The sequence below is a fragment of the Sminthopsis crassicaudata genome, chromosome 2 (assembly GCF_048593235.1).
Source record: "Sminthopsis crassicaudata isolate SCR6 chromosome 2, ASM4859323v1, whole genome shotgun sequence".
Taxonomy (NCBI): Eukaryota; Metazoa; Chordata; class Mammalia; order Dasyuromorphia; family Dasyuridae; genus Sminthopsis; species Sminthopsis crassicaudata.
Genome location: NC_133618.1, coordinates 54,919,982 through 54,939,497, shown reverse-complemented (window position 1 = coordinate 54,939,497; position 19,516 = coordinate 54,919,982). Strand labels below are relative to the sequence as shown.

The window sequence follows — 19,516 nt, the reverse complement described above, 5'->3', positions numbered from 1 at the left end:
CAGCTCCTGAATACCTTTCTCTGATCTTTCCTCTCTCTCCAGAGAAACTCAAGGAGCCTGCCTTGCAGACCCCGAAGGCTGTCCAGCACCCCTTACACCCTGCTCCCGCTTCCCACCACCCAGTGCCCAGCCTCATCTCCAACCACAGCATCTTCCCCCTGCCCGGGAGCAGTGCAGCCACAGCCCTGCTGATCCAGCGCACGAATGAGGAAGAGAAGTGGCTGGCTCGCCAACGGAGACTTCGGCAGGAGAAGGAAGACCGGCAGTCCCAGGTGTCGGAGTTCCGACAGCAGGTCTTGGAGCAGCATCTTGACATCAGCCGCCCCCCAGCTCCAACAGAGCCGGAACACAGGCCTGAGAACCCCAGGTACTACCTGTAGGCTATTGAAGGATGGAGGTTGAACCTAGGGCCACCATCCAGGCCTGGAGAATCTGGGGCAGGGGGTGGGGTGGGGTGGTTCAGTCTCTGAGCAAAGCTTTGTAATTTCTGATAGTCATTCTGCTCACACTGTCAAACTCTAGCCTGGTTCTTGCGGGATTCTCTAGATTGGAGCTCTTAATCTGGACTCTGTGAACTTTTTCCTTTTTTAAAAAATAGCTATTTAATTGTTTTTCTTCCTACCTTAAGAATTTAAAATCATGATTTTGAAAAGACATCCATTGGTTTCAGCAGGCTCTGTGAACTTTTTCCTTTTTTTTAAATAACTATTTCAGTGTAACTTTTTCTTCCTACCTCGCTTAAGGATTTAAAAACATGATTTTTAGAAGGCTTTTTTTTTTTTTTTTTTTTTTTTTTTTTTGTTAAGACATCGAGAGAGAACCATGAGATAAAATAACTTGAGCAGCATTGCTCAAAGAAGCTTCCACTGGGTAACCAATCATTTCCATTAAGGAATATGATGGAACTACCTATCTACCACAGTCCCCTGCCCCATACCAATTCCCCTCCTTCAGGCGGGATTGATATTCATGTTGTGCAGTTGAGTCCAATTTTTCATGACTGCTTTGGGGTTTTGTTATCAGAGACATGGTAGAGGTTTGCCATTTTCTTCTCTAGCTCTTTGGACAGATGAGGAAACTGAGACCCGTGGGGTCACACAGCTAAGTATCTGAGGCCAGATTTGAGCTCAGGAAGATGAATCTTCTTGACTCTTAGTATGATGGATAGAGTACTAGGCTATCTAGCTGCCCTTGATATTAATAGGTAGTATTTCTATAATACTAAACAAGTATCTTACTTGATCTTCATAATGATTCAATGAGGGGGTTACTCTTGTTCTTGTCATTTTACAAATGGGGGAAACTGAGACTCAGAATCACTTGTCTTGGATCTTACAGCTAGTAAGTGTCTAAGGCAGGAGTAGAACTCGGATCTTCCTTGACCCAACAATAGTCTCTATCTTAGCTGGTATTTTGGGGCTGAAGGGGAGGAGGACCTCATACTCCTGTCACCTATTCCTAGAAATCTCTGTTTGGGTCTGGTTTAGGGAAGGTAGAAATATAAGTTGGATATTGGATTACTTGCCATTTAGGGGAGGGAGTGAGGGGAAAGGAGGGAAAAATTTTTGCAAAGGGAAATGTTGAAAATTATCTGTGCATATGTTTTGTTTGTTTGTTTTTTGGCTAAGGCAATTGGGGTTAAGTGACTTGCCCAGGGTCACACAGCTAGGAAGTGTTAAGTGTCTGAGACCAGATTTGAACTCGGGCCCTCCTGAATTCAGGGCTGATGCTCTATCCACTGCGCCACCTAGCTGCCCCTGTGCATATGATTTGAAAACAAAAAGCTTTAATAATAAAATAAAAAGAAATAGAAATGGGGTGGGGGTGTCCCACCCCCTTCTAGTGCTTTTAGGGAATCCCTAGTCATTGATAGTGAAGGCCTCCATTCACTATCTGTTCGAAGTAGGCTTTATAATTCTGTGGGTTTCTTCCCAGAGCAGTGCTGTGAGTGAGGCTAGCCCCTTGATTGCTGGCTTAGTTGCCCCGAGCAGGAAACGGCCTTAGAGCTGTGAAGGGGGCGCCACAGATCAGAGGCGGGGGACCTTGGCCCCCTAGCTCTGCGTTGGCCATAGCACCAGACTGGCCCTGTGATTCGGATGGCCGCTTTTGACCAAGAGCTAAATTTACAGCTTCCATAGATAGTGGAAAGGCTGACCTTCCTTTTGGAAGCCCGGAGGTATCACATTCACTATCAAATGGCTGTTAAAGGAGAATACACTTGGCCAGTGGGAGACCAGGGGCTCAGAGGTTTGCCTCTGCCCACGAGCTGCCTGTGTGACCTTGCCTAAATTATTTCTTTCTCAGCCTTCGCTTCTTCATCTTTAAAATGAGGGGGTGGAACGAGATAATCTCTTAAAGATTGATTCCCATCTTGAAAAATATTCTAAATCCAGCTGAAGGGGGCCTCTGTATCTTTAAATCCAACCTGATTTGGTTATCTTCTCTCTCCACACCCCTCCTCCCCCCAGCCCCCCTTTTCTTCTTCCTTCAACCTTTTGGCTGATTGACAGAGCCTTCTTTGAGTGCTTAAACAGGGCTGGCTCATCCAGCCCGCTCTGCCCCTGGATTCTATTGTTATTTTGGGGCAGCAAGGGGATTAGTTAAACTAATCAGGTATAATAGGAAGCGGATTTCAGGCCTGCCCGACAATGGTAGATCCTCCCTCCAGCCTTCCACTCTTGTGGAATTATTTCATTCTCTCTCTCTGACAGCCCCTGAAAAGCAAAAAGAAGGTCGAGGTCACCTCTGCTCCATGTGCTGGAGAGATGGGGGTCTGGGCAGAGGTGGGCCAAGGAGACCCATGGCGTGTTCGTTTGCTGTCTGATCTGGACCCTTTAGAGCCTTCCATATTTCTTTCATCCCTCTCCGCCACCCCCCTATAGAAGCCTCTCCCATCTAGAGAGCTGTAACTCATCTGCTTAGGAAGGAGCCCTTTGGCCCTTGGAGATGACTCACACTTGGAGGATTGAGATGTCAGCCTAGTTAATATACATCCTTGTGAGGAAACCTGTAAGCTGTCTTTGTCTCTTGACTGGGCTTTTCTCCCAACCTCCCCGCACCTCCCCATCCCCTCCCTCTGCCTTCCTTCAAAGATCCATTAAAAGCCTCTCCATCGGCCACTTGTTCTGTTAATGGAAGCCCGTCGATAGGGAACCAACCGCCTGTCTAAGACACTAAGACCTCTCCGGCAGGACCGGTGCATGAGGGAAGGGTCTTCCATAGGAGGGGGAAGGAGGAGGAGAAAGCTTCGTGTAGTTCCCTCGGCATCTTGGATTCCGAGTTCAGCAATGATCTGAACTCGATGTTCTGACATGTGGAGGGCTTGTTCTCTGAGCCGGAAAACTGTTAAATGCTTGGCGCTGGTGCATGAAATATTTATTCTGCTAACGGGTTTTTATTCCTTGGCCGTTTACTTAAGAACAAACAGTTTCACGGTATCGTTCCCTTTTGTACTTGGGTGATCTAGAAGCTAGGTTTTACGTTTGTCTTTTTAACCCTAAGTCAGCCCAGAATTAAGGCAGAGGGATGTGGTTTTTGTTTTTTGGCCCAAGGGCAATCCCCCATCTTCACCAAATGTCTGGCTGACTGTTCCTTCCAGAGTCTGCAGGGGAGGGAGATGAGGATTGCCCCTTTCATGCCTATCTAATGATGCCCTAGGCACAGATTGCCCTCACAACATGGAAATGAGGTTACAAGCCTACCTCAATTCATATAGTAGATTTGCCTCCTGGAGGAGGATAGTGTGACCCCAAAGCCTGTGAGTTAAACCATTTCCAAATGACTTAATTGGGGGGGGCTCGCTATTTTCTGGACTCCTGTAGTGTATCATTTTGTAAATTGAAATCTTTTATTGATGAAAGAGCTTCCTCCCTTCCTGATTTGTCTTTTATGAAAATTGTAATTCTCCTTTTATAAGTCTGTTTAAAATTGAATACAAACCTGTGGTGAGTGGATACCCCAAATGAACTCAGGTCCAGCTATGTTAACCCAATAACCCATAGTCTGAAGTACATGCTAAGTCACTAAGGGCCTTTGAAAGGATATTTGAGGCAGCCAAGTATAGGAAATCAATGGGTATGGGTAGGCAGAAGCCCTCAGCTGGAGTAGTGGGTCCTGGCTCGGGCACATGGCGGCTTAGTTACAAAATGGGAATAATAATATTTGCATTACTTGGCTCACAAGGTGGTTGGTTTGAGTCGGATAAAATAACGTATGTAAAACATTTATTATGTAAAACATTTATCAGCAATTTACATAAAAACATTCCCCTGTGGCCAGTTGCTTTGTGAGGCTTGCTGTTTTCTCAGCACCCACTGGGTGTCAGCATAGCTAAAGACGGATCCCATTTGAGGTGTCTTTAACCCAATAGACCCCAGGCTTCTGAATAGTAGGTCATGAAATATCCATGTCATTCTCAGACCCTCTCTTCAGAGCAGCAGTTTATAATGGCATGTTCTTCCACCAGCAGGAGGAGACTAAAATGAACAATTATCATTCTTGCCTCCAGTCTTAAAGATCATAAGTCCAGAGCAGCTAGGTTCTGTGCATGGGGTTCAAATGTGATCTCATCAGATACTTAACACTAACCGTGTGATCCTGGGCTAGTCATTTAACACCAATTGCCTCATCAAAATAATAATAATAATGTCCATAGAGTTATATCATCCCAAACTGAGACCCACAGAGGCAAAATAAGTGATTCAGAGTCACATTAGGTAGATTTGAACCCAGGCTCTCTGATTGTACTTTTCTTTCCTCTGAATTGCAGGACTTGGTCATAATGAAATATAACCTATCTTCCACCACCCTTAGGGTGCTTCATACATAGTGTTTTAATTTTGAGAGAGAAGAGGCTTAACAGGGGAGATTGCATGTCCAAGTTCACACTCAGAAAGCATCCTAAGAATCTTTTGAAGTGCAGGTGTTATCGTCTCCAGGCTGTACATGGAAGAGGACTTCTCCAAACTTTCAGTCTGGTCCGGCTTCTAGATTCTGTTGACAAAGTCCCACTTCCTTCCTTCCTTTCTTACTTTTTATAACATAGCTTTTTATTTTCAAAATATATGCAAAAATAGTTTTCAACATTCATCCTTGAAAAACCTTGTGTTCCAATTTTTTCTCCCTCCCTCCCTTCTTCCTCCCCCAGACAGCAACTAATTCAATGTATTCAATAATAATTTTCACAATTATCATGTTTTACAAGAAAAATCATGTCAAAAAGGGGAAAAAAAGGCAAGCAAACAACAACAAAAAAGATGAAAATACTATGCTCCAATCCACATTCAATCCTCATAATTTTCGCTCTGGGTGCAGATGGCTCTCTCCACCACAACTCCATCTCATTGTTGAAAAGAGCCACATCCATCAGAGTTGATCATTGTATAATCTTGTCATTGCTGTGTATAATGTTCTCTCGATTCTACTCACTTCACATCCCACTTCTTTTCTTGAGAGATAATTGGAGATAGGATCATTTGGGGAGATTGTCAGTGATCTCTTGATTCCATTTCATTTCCCACTTCCTTTCTTGAGAGATGGTTAGAGATGGGATCATTTGGGGAGATTGTCAGTGATCTCTTGTTTCCACTTCATTTCCCACTTCTTTTCTTGAGAGATAATTGGAGATGGGATCATTTGGGGAGATTGTCAGTGATCTCTTGATTCCATTTCACTTCCCACTTCCTTTCTTGAGAGTGAGTTGGAGATAGGATCATTTGGGGAGACTGTCATTGAGGGTTAATGGAAAAAGCTTAGTCCGTACTGGAGCTTGGAAAACACATTATCTTAGGTAAATCACTTCCTTCTTACGGACCTCTTCTCTCCTGTATTAAAATAAGAAGCTGAAGTTAGGCGATCTTAAAAGCTTCTGTCGACTCTACAGCTCTTTAGATGCTGCTTTTAATTGTCAGGTGTTTCAGAAAACATCCACCTGAGCTCCCAAGAGGAGCCCGGGGAGGTTAAGGGTAGGTTTGTGGGCGAATGGGAAGGGTGTGTTTGATTTCTACTCATGTAGTACTTCTGTTTCTTACGGGTCACTCTGTTCTCTCCCCAGACCGGGACCAACTCGTCATGAGCCAAGCAGCCGAGACCAGCCACAGCACTTTGGAGGGCCCCCACCCCTCATCTCTCCCAAACCTCAGCACCATCCCATGCCCACCTCCCTCTGGAATCCAGTAACTTTGATGGAAAACACTCTGGAACCACGAAGGGTACAAGAAAACCATTCTCTCCATACCCACCCAGCTCCGTTTGAGCCCAGCCGACAAGCCATCCCCTTGGTTAAAGTAGAAAGGGTTTTCTGCCCGGAGAAGCTGGAAGAGGGGACTAGGAAGAGGGAGGCAAGCCTGGATAAATACCAGCCACTCAGGGAGCCTGGGCCATTGGAACACAGTGGGTACTCTCACGGGCCCTTCTTGGCTGAACTGGAGAAGTCCACTCAGACCATCCTCAACCAGCAGAGAGCAGCTCTCCCCCAGCCCGGACAGTTCCCTGACGTGAGCCTGCCCCCAAAGCCCAGCTCTCCGTATCGGCCCCAGCTCCCCAGGGGCCCCGACCCCATGTACGTTTACGACGAGTTCTTACAACAGCATCGGAAGCTGGTCAGCAAACTGGACCTGGAGGAACGTAGGCGGCGGGAAGCCCAGGAGAAAGGTCAGTTCCCTTTCTAGCCAGGTATCTCCCAGTTTCCCCTCCCATTTCATTTCTACTTCTGGCTGCAGAGACCCTTCATCTCTGTGAGTCGGAAATAGGAGCTCTAGCTGTTCCTCCAAAGACAGATGATGAGACAAAAGAAGGGAATGGAAGGGAAATCACCTTGGATTTTAATAAGCCCCAAGTAGTGAGTTCAGATGGCTTCTCTGTAGCTAATTGACACCTCCTTTAGACAGACCCCCGGAACCTTTCTGGCCCATCCTCTATGCAAATTGTATTGAAAGCCGAATCAAAGCCTATCTGTAAATCCTGTTCTCCAGACATGCACAATTAATAAATGATGAGCTGAGGCTAATAAGAAGGTTTTAAATATTAATAGTTTTGCATAATAGGAGGATACAACAACCAAGGGGAGGGTCCTTGGAGCGGTAGGGGCTCAGGGCCGCCACAGCAAATAGCGGAGGCCCTGCAGCGGCCATAGCCTTCATCCCTAAAGCCTGGCTGGCAGCCTGGCCGCCTCTCCCAGGGCTCAGGTTCCTTCCGTAGGGTTGGGGCCATCTTGGCCACTATCTCTTCTCTTCCCTATCCCTCCCTCAAGAGCCAAGAGGAACAGGTGAGCAGGAAGGAGCCTGGAGCTGGAGCCTTAGGGCCTTTGGGATATGCTCTGCTGGGAGCTGGCTAGGTGCACCTGCCTAGCTGGTCTGACCACAAGGAAGTGGCCCTAGAACTCTGTTATCTCAGCCAGGTTGTCCCAGGGAGCAAGCCAGCTCGTTGCTGTTCCTGTTCCTTACTGTTCGCTGCTTTCAGATGGGCAGAGGGTTAGGGGAGGAAGCCCGGTGGAGTGGAAAGAGCTCTAGATTCGGAGTCACTGGAACAAGTTGAGAGACTGGTTAACCTCAGAGATCTTAAGCAAGTCAAGTCAACAAGCATTTCTTATTCACTCACAATGTGCCGGGCACTGTGCTGAGTATGGGGACCACAAGGGGAAGGACAGACAGTCCCTGCCTTCAGGGAGTTTGCACATCAAAGGAAAGTGAAGGGATGGAGGAGATACCATGAAAGGTGCCCAGGGTGGGGGAATGGGGAAAGGAAGTCCTGGAAGAATGAGAAGTGGCCCACCTCCTCCCTGCCCCTCCACCCCTGTCAGATGGAAGGAGCCGTCGGCAGAAGTCGAGCTATAGGGGTACAGGATGAGGTTTCTTCTAGAAGAAGTCAGGATTGGGGTAGTCCTGGATCACAGGTGAGAGCTGGATGAACTCAGTTAATAGCCTCAGATAAGGAGAGGCCGGAGTCCTCCAAGAACTTTTTGGTGATCTGAAAGGCCACTTCCCGCTGTAAATTCTGGGGTCCTTTGGATAGACCCGCGTTGTGTTGCATTCGTGTTGTGTCTGAGTTATTTCTTTAGGCTCCTTTTAAAAAGTAGAGAAGGGTGCGAGTTCTATGGGCTGGATTGAGGGATGTTGGGGAATGAGAGAAGAGAAGTAGATTACAAGAACTTAAAAGGATCAGACGGGTTTTCTGATGGACCTTCAATGCCAGGGCAAGGGATTTGGATATGGTGCATGGAGAGAACTCTCTGGATATTGCCTTTTTTACCCTTTTTTTATGCCTCAGACCTTTTGGTCAGTCTGTTCAGTCAATGGACTACTATGAATCAGTTTTAAATGAATAAGATACATAAGATTACAGAGGAAGACAATTAGTGAAATGTAGTTTACCAAGTTTTTATTTTTGTATTTTTAACAAAACATCAAATTCCTGGACCCCAGTTAAGCACTCCTATGCTTCAAGACATACACGACAGGCCTGAAATGTAACATTATCCACAAGGGGTTTGACCAGGTGAATGTCAGGCTCCTTTTCCCGTTCTGATTTTGCCTCTTGCTTTTTAACCCTGGCAAGCTTCTAGGCACATAGTAGGCACTCAGCAAATCTCTACTCCTTGATGATTTCAGGTTACTACTATGACCTTGATGACTCTTATGATGAGAGTGATGAAGAAGAAGTCCGGGCCCACCTCCGATGTGTCGCCGAGCAGCCGCCCCTCAAACTGGACACTTCCTCTGAGGTATTCTCGTTCCAGAGTCCCAAGTGACTCCTCAGCCGAGTGTTAGGGACTTACTAAGTTTTTCTCTCAATCCTTCTCTGCCTGTAATCTTCGTTCTGTTCTGTAGCTTCTCCATGTGAAATCCATCTATTTTCCTGACCACCAGAAACCCCATTTCTGCCATTTTTCATTGGCAGTATAGTAGAGTGAAACTTGGACTCAGAATCCAAAAACTTGGGTCAGGATCACTTCCTAAATGGGATGACCTGAATCCCCATGCTGTTGAGAAGAGCCAAGTCCAAGCAGAGATAATTTTGTGACCCGCCAAGGTTGGGAAAGTATTAAATCCTTGTATAACGAATAGATGGGAGTGAATTTATTATCGAGACATTAAATTTCAAATCTATCACTGGGTTTTTCCTCCCCCTTGGTGATGTTCTGGCATTCAGAGCTCAAGAGAGAGGGAAGGAAGTGAAGGGTTTGAGGTGGGAAGAGTAAGTAGAGGAGACCTCATCAAGCTAGGAATCACAGGTGGGTGATTTTGAGGGAGCAAATAAGGGTCATGTTTTTCCCAGAAGAACAGAACCATGGATCAGCATGGTAGATGTGACTTAGGGAGGCACAGGAGCAAAGGCTTGTTGGGTCTCATTCTGATACCGAGCAGATGTCAACTCTCTCAGGACTAAGCCCTTGGCATAATAATAATACACACACACACACACACACACACACACACACAAACACACACACACACGTATGTATATATGCAAAGGTGCTCTGTTAGCAATGCCATACAAGGATAAAACAAATAATTGCTGCCCTCAAGTAGCTTCTATGTGGGGATCCGGGTGAAAATCAGGAATAATTTCCTGGAAGAGACGACACATGAGCTGATTCTCAAAGAGAGCCAGGGCTTTTACATCCTCCCACATCATACTTCCCCTAGGAGATAGTAATCCTTCCCCTGTCTATTACTTGAAGCATAATGAAGTTGGACTGGGTTTCTCCCATAGGCTGTAATCAAATTTTCTTGAGGAAATGATTTTTCCCTTCCTCATTCTCTGTCAATTACAGAGGCAGCCATCAATGATATGGGCTTTAAATTTTAATTCTGATGCTCACTGGCTTTTGTACCCACGGGCAAGTCACGTAAGAAAACAGCCTCAGTTTCCTTATTTGTAAAGATGAGACTATCGTCTGCGGGTCACAGGGTGGTTGTGAAGAAGGGCCTTTGTCAATCTCTAAGCATTATGGAAATATAAGCAATTATTCCCTCATCCTTTGCCTGGAGGGCAAATGGCATTTTTCACAAATGGGTTCACATATGCCTTTCCCCCCTTCTGTCAGTTGTGTTCTCCTGGGGCCTTTCACATGATCGATCGCCACATTTGTGGCTCACTGATGCTTTTGAAGCTAGTTCCCTGTCCCTGGGGCATCTGTGAGGTACAGCAGGATTTAGAATTCCAGGGGTCAGATGAGGCTGGATGAGATGGAAGGTCCTGGTTGGTTAAAAAAAGCATAGGTGGTTGTGTTTGTTTTTAACTGACTTTGTTTCCATGTCTGGTCATCTCCCTCACATAGAAGCTAGAATTCCTGCAGCTCTTTGGCCTGACCACCCGACAGCAGAAGGAGGAGTTACTGACGCAGAAGAGGAGGAAGAGACGCCGGATGCTAAGGGAGCGGAGTCCGTCTCCCCCGGCGGTTCAGAATAAGCGGCAAACCCCTTCCCCCAGGCTCGCGCTCTCCACTCGATACAGTCCTGATGAGATGAACAACAGCCCCAACTTTGAGGAGAAGAGGAGGTTTCTGACCATTTTCCACCTGACTCACATCAGTGCTGAGAAGAGAAAAGGTATAACCCAGAGGCCTTCCCTCCCTGCGGGGGTGTCTGTCTAGGTCAAGGGGCTTGTGCAGTAGGATGAGAGCCAAAGTGAGTCTCTGGTCTTGAGTCAGCCGTCACAAGCTGTTGCTTTTATTCTGGCTCTGAGGTGGTCACATATTCCTATATTATCTCGGATATTCCTCTCTTGGTCTTATTCTCTGAAGCCCTCTGCTCAGGTAACCCTGCCCAGCTCTGAACTTGATGCCGACCCTAGATCTTGACTTCTCTCCTTTTCCTCCTGGGTGGAGGTGGACGATAGCTGATCATCTTGAAAAATAGCTGTTGTCCCAGCTGCCCGTGTCGGTCCCAAGAGGTAGACTTGTTAGCAGAGTATCTTCCTGCTCTGCTTAGGAGAATGAAACGATGCCTCTACAAAGCAGCCCTCGGGTACCAGATCCATCCATCACGCTCAGTGGATGCAGGCGAGCTTCCTTTTCCTGCTGAGCTTTTTCCTTCTTGATGCATCCTCTTGGTTTCTTTCAGTGGCTTTTGTTTTCTGAGGAGCATGATAAGGAGATAATTATAGGTTTCTGGCAAAGCCTAGGGAGACCTAGCTAGCTATTACTGTGCAGAAACAGAGCCCTCACATTTCTGGGATTGTGCCAGGGGAGGGGAACCCCAGCAACTTGACCCTCTACCTCTCCCGCTCCTGCCAGGGAGCCAGAGAAAGCGAGTCTCCTACTTGACCCTGAGGCATGATGCTCTTTGACACATCAGGTTAGCGGGTAAGGAACGTGGCCAAACAATAGTTACTGCAAGTGCAGCAGAATGGTCCACCCTAGACACATAGATGGGCCACAGGCCAGCCTTGCTTTGTGCTTATTCATTTAGCCCTATTTGTGGTTCCTTCCAGTGTTCAGTTTGCTTAGCCCAGTAATATCTCTGAAAGAAATCACCGAAGAAAGAGAAACCTTCAGAAATCCCTATGGATCAATTTAGAATTCATTTTCATAACTGTGTACTTGGTTCTTTTTTTAATCAGTAGGCAGGATTTCCCTTTTTTCCTTGAAGGAATGGCAAGAATCATCAACTCTTAAATCTAGCAGGAACCTCGGGGATCTGCTCTCAGTACCCATCAGTAATAGCTCTCGCTGCCTTTAATTTTGGGAAGAGAAGGCAAAATCTCTGTTTAGTCCTGCTGACTTCCAGGAGAAAGGCCCTTGCTGGTGGGCTGTACATATTTCATGCTACCAGGATTCCCCAGGAGGTGTTGCAGAGTTGATCTGAGTCAATATGTTCTTAGGGCTTGTGAACGGAGCTTCATTTTGGGTAGTTGTGTAGGAAAATGTAATGCACAGAGATGCAAATCATGCTCTGACAGGGTTAGAGAGCACGCTGGAGTGAGGATTGGGCTTCTTCATTGTGACTTTTATAATATGTTGGGGCCAGTCTTTCCAGTAGAAATGCATCTTCAGGATCTTAATGTAAATCTGTGGACAGACATTTTTGACTTAGCACTTGCTAAGTCAATGGATAGATTTCCTGGAAGGCATCTGATGTACGGGCCCAGGTCACAGAAGCAGAGAAGAGAAAGACTAGTAATCAGTCAAGAATTCGATTTTTATTACCTCTGCTGCAGTAGACTCCTCTCAGTTGGGGGTTTCTGTGCATTATACACAAACCTAACACGTGATGTTTGGTTTGGTTTTTCCTTTTTTTTTTTTCCTCCTGGTTTCTTGTTCTTGGAAAGCTGATCATGGCCTATGGCTATGATTCCCACTTTTCCTCTCTCTCTTTCTCCTATATGGTGCAACAATCTCGTTAATCCCAGGCTGCTTTTCTCACAGACAAAGAGAAACTTGTTGAAATGCTCCATGCCATGAAACAGAAGACATTGTCGGGAGCAGTGACAGACTCAGTGAAAAACGCTTCGAGGGACAGTCCCATTATCTCCCTGAGCGGTAAGGGGCAAGGCCGGGAAAGGGCCTTGGAAAGGATGTGTGGATTGGCACACTGCCCTCGGCCCCATCTTCACCTTGAGTTCTATTTTCGTAAGGATGGAACAGCATTCTGTCCGTACAAAAGTCCTATTGTCTAAGCGAGTGTCTGTCACTTCTGTAAGTGATAAAAATAACAAGGATCAAGGACATCGGACTGGGTCAGTGTCAAGAGAAATGGGGGGCCTCTCTGAGTATAAGAAGTGAGGACTTTGTGTCCTAGGACGAAGAACTCACAGTCTTTTGTGATTATTCCAACCTCACAATGCACAAACAAAGGTGCACCTTTTGTTGGATCAGTTGAGTTGCAATAATTACCCATCTAAAACCACTGGTGAACCTTTAGGCTGGTCTATTTGGGTGTCAGTGGATGCTGTTAGAGCCCTCATGATTATCTTCTTGTTTAATCTTTTCAGCCCAAAATGGGGGGACTGTATGGATTCGTCACTTCTGTGCCTTTATGCACGTGGTCTGTTCTCCATGGATTCTTGGGCTTTCCTCTTCTGGTCTAGATCTTTAAGTGTTTCCCCTCCTTGGTTTCTAATGTCTTCTCTTCTTTTTATTGCTTTTCTCACCTTTTATCTCTGCCATTTGGAGCAGGTTGCCTCATCTGTCTTGGTCCCCATTCCCTCTTTTCTGTCCCTGATATAGTCTCTCTTGGCCAGTGTGAATAAACAGACTCCCACTTACTAGACCGTAGAGTCCCCCATTCATCCTTCTGATGCCTTTCTTCCCAGAAATCTAGCCTAGATGGAAACCTCCCCAAATGGACTCGGTGCAGCTAAGCCAGTGTTCACTGTGTTCAGTTGAGTTGTTGCTCTCCATGATCCACTTCATTTATTTCCCTGTGAGTCACCCCTGGAGGAGCCTCTCTTTACACCCTATTGCCTCCTTGGAGAGTTGAGTACCAGCCGATCCGCTCGGGGCTTCGTGTGATTGCACTGCCTTGCATCCTATAGCTACTTCATGCTTTTTCTGAATTTTTGTTTCTCAAAGAGCCAGCAATGCAGCAAGTCCCTGCAGATGCAGACAGACCCATCGGTACTGCAGCCTCCTTATCGGACACGCCGAAGCCAGCAGAACCTGGAAGACTTGAACAACCTAGACCCCAGGAGCTCCAGAGAGTGGGGGATCCAGCCTCAGAGAAGGCCAGAATGAGTGAAACCCATGGTGGGAAGAAGAGCTTGAGCATGCTCCATTATGTCAGGGGTTCCTTGTCCAAGGACATCCCCATCCCCTTGTCTCACAGCATGAATGGGAAAAACAAGCCCTGGGAAGCCTTCATGGCAGAAGAGTTTGCGCATCAGTTCCACGAATCTGTGCTGCAGTCTACCCAGAAAGCCTTGCAGAAGCATAAAGGTAATGGCCACGTTCACCTCTTGGGGAAGCTTTCTTGGCTCTCTCTCTGTGACTGTACCAGCTATAGTTTATGCAGCAATAAGCCATTTTGTTTTGGGTTCTAGGAAACCATAGTCCAATCATTTATTGACTCACTGATCTTCACATGGAAAATTTTGTTCCCACTTAGCAGAGGAGGACTTAGAGATGTATAAGCTAACTTTCACCAGGGCTGTGTAGACCTCAGCATTGGATCCCAGTTCAATCCAGATTTCTGTCCAGTAGTCACAGAAGCATATATATATATTATATATATATAAATATATAAATATTATATACATAATATTTTATATATATAATATATATAATTATATATGTATTTATGTAATATAATATATATATATATTATATATATATATATATAAATAAAATCTAGCACCCTGCTTCTTATGAGATCTCATAACTTAATGTGGGGGTTGCAAAATTATGATCTCTTTTCAATAAGTATTTGATTTGTAAATCTATTTTAAATACCTATATACTCATGTTCAGGTAGAAATTTCTTGGGCAAAAAGGGTCATGAGTGGAAAAAAGTTTAAGAAGCCTCATCTGTGTTGGTCCCCATTCCCTCTTTTCTGTCCCTAATGTAGTCTCTCTTGGCCAGTGTGATTGGGGGAAAGAGGAACATTTTTTTCTAAAGGTTAATATGAGGGGAAGCTAAAGAAAATCATTTTTCTCATGATTTGGTCTCAATTAAGTTTATACCTATCTTTTGATCACAATCTTACCTAGCAAAATAATAATAATAATAATAATAATAATAATAATAATAATAATGCATTTCCCAGCTTGGAAGTGCTTATTTTCTAACCAATCCCACACACAGAGCCTTTCATTTGGTACAAATTTGCTATAACTCGTAGTCTACTGAGCTGTTGCCTTCACAAATTGTAGCTCTTCCTCCACTCTATGTATGCTGAGCCATTGAAAGAACTTGGTGATGGGTGAGATCTTTGTGTAGCCTTCACTCCCAGAGGTTTTCTCATCTGGAAAGTATTCCTTAGATGTCTCTTTTGGTTCCAAAATTCTTTGCTTCTCTCATCCCCTCTCCCATCCCAACTGCCCAAAGCACAGACTCCCACTAATACTCCAAGATCCTCTTTGTATTTTTTACTCCTCTTTTCCCCCCCGGGCCAGGCCTTCCTACTCATCCAAGATGACAGCTAGTCTTATAATTCAGAAAAGACTCTATTAGAGCTCCTTGAAAACCCTATCATTCCTACCCCATATGACTACAAGGGCCTTCTATATACTATTATTTGGTGAATCTGTTGATTTTTGTTGCCTTGTCCATAAACAGAAGCCACTAGACTTAGAATCCAGAGAAACTTGGGTTCAAATCCTGTCTATTATATTTTTAAGTTGTCTAACTACTCTTGGTCTCACTTGTAAGGGATGGGGGGATAATATTCATAGTTCTTATCTCATTGTTGTGAGAATCCAATGAGATAATAAATTTAAATTGCTTTGTGAGTCTTAAAGAGCTAGATAAATACCAGCTATTGTTAATGTAAACTAAAGAGAATTTTATTAGTAGGCGAACCAGTGCAGATCGATATAAAATCTCTGGCAGCAATTTTGAGAAATGAATATATTATAAAATGTAGTTCTTCAAAAATTTTTTGTACTACAAATATGAAAAATTGTATTAAGAATATTAGCCTCCTAGGAGCAGCTGGGTGGATAGAGCACCAACCTTGAAGTCAGGAGGACCTGAATTCAAGTCTGGTCTCAGACACTTAACATTTCCTAGCTGTGTGACCCTGGGCAAGTCACTTAACCCCAATTACCTCAGCCAAAAAAAAAAAAAAAAAAAAAATATATATATATATATATATATATATATATATATATATATATATATATATATATATATATATATATATATATATATATATATATATATATATATATATATAAATAATCTCAATCTATATCATGGTCACTTCAGATTTTTTGGAACTGCTTTGAAACTTTAAACCACAGTAGTCTTTCTTACTTCTGGAGCTACTTCCTCACATTATACTCTGATGCACTGAAAATGGATTTTCTACCTCACTGTTGTGCCAAATAATTTCCACTATTATGACTTTTTTGGTTAGGACTTTATAGCTGTGTGTCCCCAGAGATTTCATTTTTTAAACTTTGGGATATGTTTTTCAGGACTATACAAATCTTTATAGTCAATGGAAAACCTACAAATTTCTGGCCTTTTTTCCCAGAGGCCATTCAGTAGGAAGACAGAGAGAACTGAATAGCTGTAACCACGTTTCCAGGCTGACTGGGGCTCTCTCACTTCCCATATGTTATCCTTTGGTAGAGCTTTCTTAAAATATCAGAATATATATATATATATATATATATGTGTGTGTGTGTGTGTGTGTGTGTGTGTGTGTGTGTGTGTGTGTGTGTGTGTGTGTGTGTGTGTGTATATATATATATATATATACACATATATATATGTTTTATTTAAATAATATATTTATTTATAGACATATTATATATCATATAAATATATAAAATAAAAAATATTATTATATATTATAGTATATCTTGCGTTAATATATGATATATTATCTTAATATATCAGCTTCCAAATTTAAGAACTTAGTGACCTGCAGCATTGAAACCAGGCTTTCATACTGGATATGTCATGATTCCTGATGTACCTAAAACTTTAGTTTTTGATTTTGGACTTTGGAGAAGGCAAATGAATAAATACCCTGTATTATTTACAGTCCCATAACAGTAATTGCCATTAGCAAGTCTTTGTGCCTCTAAGGTTTATAGAATGGTTTACATATATTATCTCATTTGAGCCTCTGAAAACACTGGGTGAGTGTTAAGGGACAGGTCAATTCTCCTAGAGCCTCTGCAGCTGTGGATCATAACATCTGAAGGAGATGCAAGGCAGCCTTTGCTGACACAGGTGTTGGGAACTGGGAATGAGATAAATTGGAGGCAGAGGGAAGAGGAGAGAGGTCAGAGAACAGCAACTATCTTTCAGTCTCCTGTAGCATCCTGTCACACAAGGAGATCCATTCTGGGTTGGATCTCTAGCAGCCACTATCAGGTGGCTCCCCGTGTATTTTAGCAGCTCTCCCGTGTATTCCAACAGGTGAGGAGGAAGGTACAATAGATATTAGTAAGTATCATAGATATTATCCCCAGCTTTACAAATGTGTTAGCTCTGAAGAGCTGTAGTGCCTGAGGAGTGAACTTAACTCAGTCCTCTCAGGACACCCCAAGTCTAGCATGCTTCTTACAGCTATACAATGAATGCTCCTCTTCACAGTAAAGTGATAGGACAGAGCTGCTGTTAGAAGGATGGACCCTTTCATGCATTTGTGGCTGCTTTCCATTCAGTCCTCCGCCTTCCCCCATTTCTCCCATGCCAAGTAGTGTAGGGAGTGGGAAGGGAGCCAGCTGATGTGTGTTTGGATTGTCTTGTCTTTGGCCTTAGTATCCAGGAAAATGAATTGGCCCTTCTTTGGAAATGACCCCGGGCTCACTAGCACACCGAGGGCTGAGCAGAGAGCCATTGTAATCAGTAGGTGCTCAGATCTCTTGCTTGTCTCTGTTCCAGGAAGTACAACCTTGCTCTCTGCTGAGCAGAACCATAAAGTTGACACCTCCGTCCATTATAACATTCCTGAGTTACAGTCCTCCAACCGGGTATCGATGGCTCAACACAATGGGCAGCAAGAGACCTCATCTGGAAGGAAGGGCCCCATCTCCCAGGAGCTGGACAGAGACTCTGAAGAGGAAGACAAAGAGGAAGAAGAAGAGGAAGAGGAGGAAGAAGCCCCCAGACCCAAGTGGCAAGGGATTGAGGCAATTTTTGAAGCTTACCAGGAACACATAGAAGGTCGGTGTATAGGACAAGTTAAAATTTAGCAAACAATTTGAGGAATCCAGTGTCTTTTTGGGCAAACTAATAAGTGGCAATAATATCTGACAATTATATTCTATAGCTATAAAACTTTGTTTTTATACTGTTTTATATTATACATACATATATCTATATATTTTGTTTACTATATATAATATATATAGTTTACTTATATACACACACACACATACACATACGCGCGTGCGCCTTTATGTCATATTCTACTAGTAGCAATAATCCAGGGAGGTCCAATAATGCAAACATTTTATAGGTTAGGAAGCTAAAGCCCACAGAGAGTATATAAGTTGCTGGGATTGGACCCAGCACTTTTATTTTTTATTCAGGACTCTTAGCACCGTGCTGTACTTCCTTTCAGTGAATGGAGTTCTGATGAAAAAATTGGGCCTGAATGCCACAAGTCCTCCGTGTTGCCTTTTTTTTTCTAGGATGCAACAAGTGCTTCCGACTGATCCCTGTCTAGAAGTTTTTCTCTAGGTTTTATTCACAGTTAATGCCAAACCCTGTACAAGCGGGGCGTAATGGAGGAATCCTGAATAAAGGTGGATCCTGCTGCCAGCTGGATCTGAGATGCCAAATAACCTGCAGAGAGGACTTCTAAATATAGTCCTAATCAGATGCAATCTGTGTTTTGGAAAGTGACCTAGTTTACTGCAGCCCCAAATAACCCATCCGCTCTATGGCCCTCCCAGCCTCCTACCCAAGGGGAGCAGGATGAACACTTAGATGATCTCAGCATCCCTCCTAGCCAAAAAATCTTGTGGCCCCCACCCCCACCCCCACCAAGGAGATCAGGTGATACAAGCCACTGGAATGGTATTAACCAGCTCCCAAGTCCAAGGAGCCTGCAAGTGATGAGTTGAAAAAAACAGAAAGCTCCGAGACCATCCCCAGCCCCACCTCATCCTCAAAATGGATGGTACAGGTCCAAGTTTATTTAGCCAGGATTAGAACCCCGAGCTTCAGGAGCCCACATTTTTCTTCTTTGGACAATAACTTGTCTCTCAATATCAGACCTATAGAGTTTGATATGGATGGAGTTTACTGTACATTTTTTAAGGGCATCATGATGATGGAGTGATATAATCCACTTTTTTCCTAAATGAGCATCAGCTGTTTATTTCCTTTACACAAAATGCTTAAGAAACAAAAGACTCCTAAGTCACTTTGATAAAGACTCATTCTCATTCTCCAAGGAGATTGAAGCTTAAAATATGGAGCACTTAGTGGGTCTCTTGAATCAGGAAAATTTCACCTTTTTCTTAGCTTTGCACTGTCCAGATTATTCCCTCAAAGTCCATGTCTTCTGGTCATCCAGACCTTTAACCTTTGTGGTCATCCTCTCTCAGAAGGTTCTACCTTCTTTCCATTAAAGCAGTAGCCAAGCAGAATCAGAAAAATAAGTTACTCATTACAGAAACTTCCCTTTGGTTCCTTTTGGTTTCCTTTGGTGAAAGTCTTTTTTTGTCTTACTGCAGAACAAAACCTGGAACGGCACGTGTTGCAGACCCAGTGCAGACGGCTGGAAGCCCAGCACTATAGCCTCAGTCTGACAGCTGAGCAGCTCTCACACAGCATGGCGGTGAGTGAGTGCCCAAGCCCAGGGGGGGGCCAGGATTCTCCCAGCTCCCTTTTACTTCTGTTGGAACCTTTAAAGGCCACAGGAGAGCCAGAAGGGTCTTTAATTCAAA

At 44.1% G+C, this 19,516-nt stretch overlaps 1 protein-coding gene across 6 annotated transcripts in view; it reads left to right on the top strand.

Annotated features, from left to right (window-relative positions):
• GSE1 (Gse1 coiled-coil protein) overlaps nt 1–19,516 on the top strand; it is a 771,132-nt gene that overhangs the window by 745,457 nt on the left and 6,159 nt on the right. For 5 of the 6 annotated variants that reach the window (XM_074286301.1, XM_074286302.1, XM_074286300.1 and 2 more), the window contains 8 exons: nt 43–367; nt 6,053–6,651; nt 8,607–8,719; nt 10,280–10,550; nt 12,368–12,481; nt 13,514–13,876; nt 17,502–17,783; nt 19,304–19,407. In XM_074286301.1, the coding sequence (XP_074142402.1) occupies nt 43–367; nt 6,053–6,651; nt 8,607–8,719; nt 10,280–10,550; nt 12,368–12,481; nt 13,514–13,876; nt 17,502–17,783; nt 19,304–19,407 (2,171 nt within the window). The remainder of the gene's footprint in view (nt 1–42; nt 368–6,052; nt 6,652–8,606; nt 8,720–10,279; nt 10,551–12,367; nt 12,482–13,513; nt 13,877–17,501; nt 17,784–19,303; nt 19,408–19,516) is intronic. The other variant, XM_074286303.1, reaches the window with a different exon arrangement.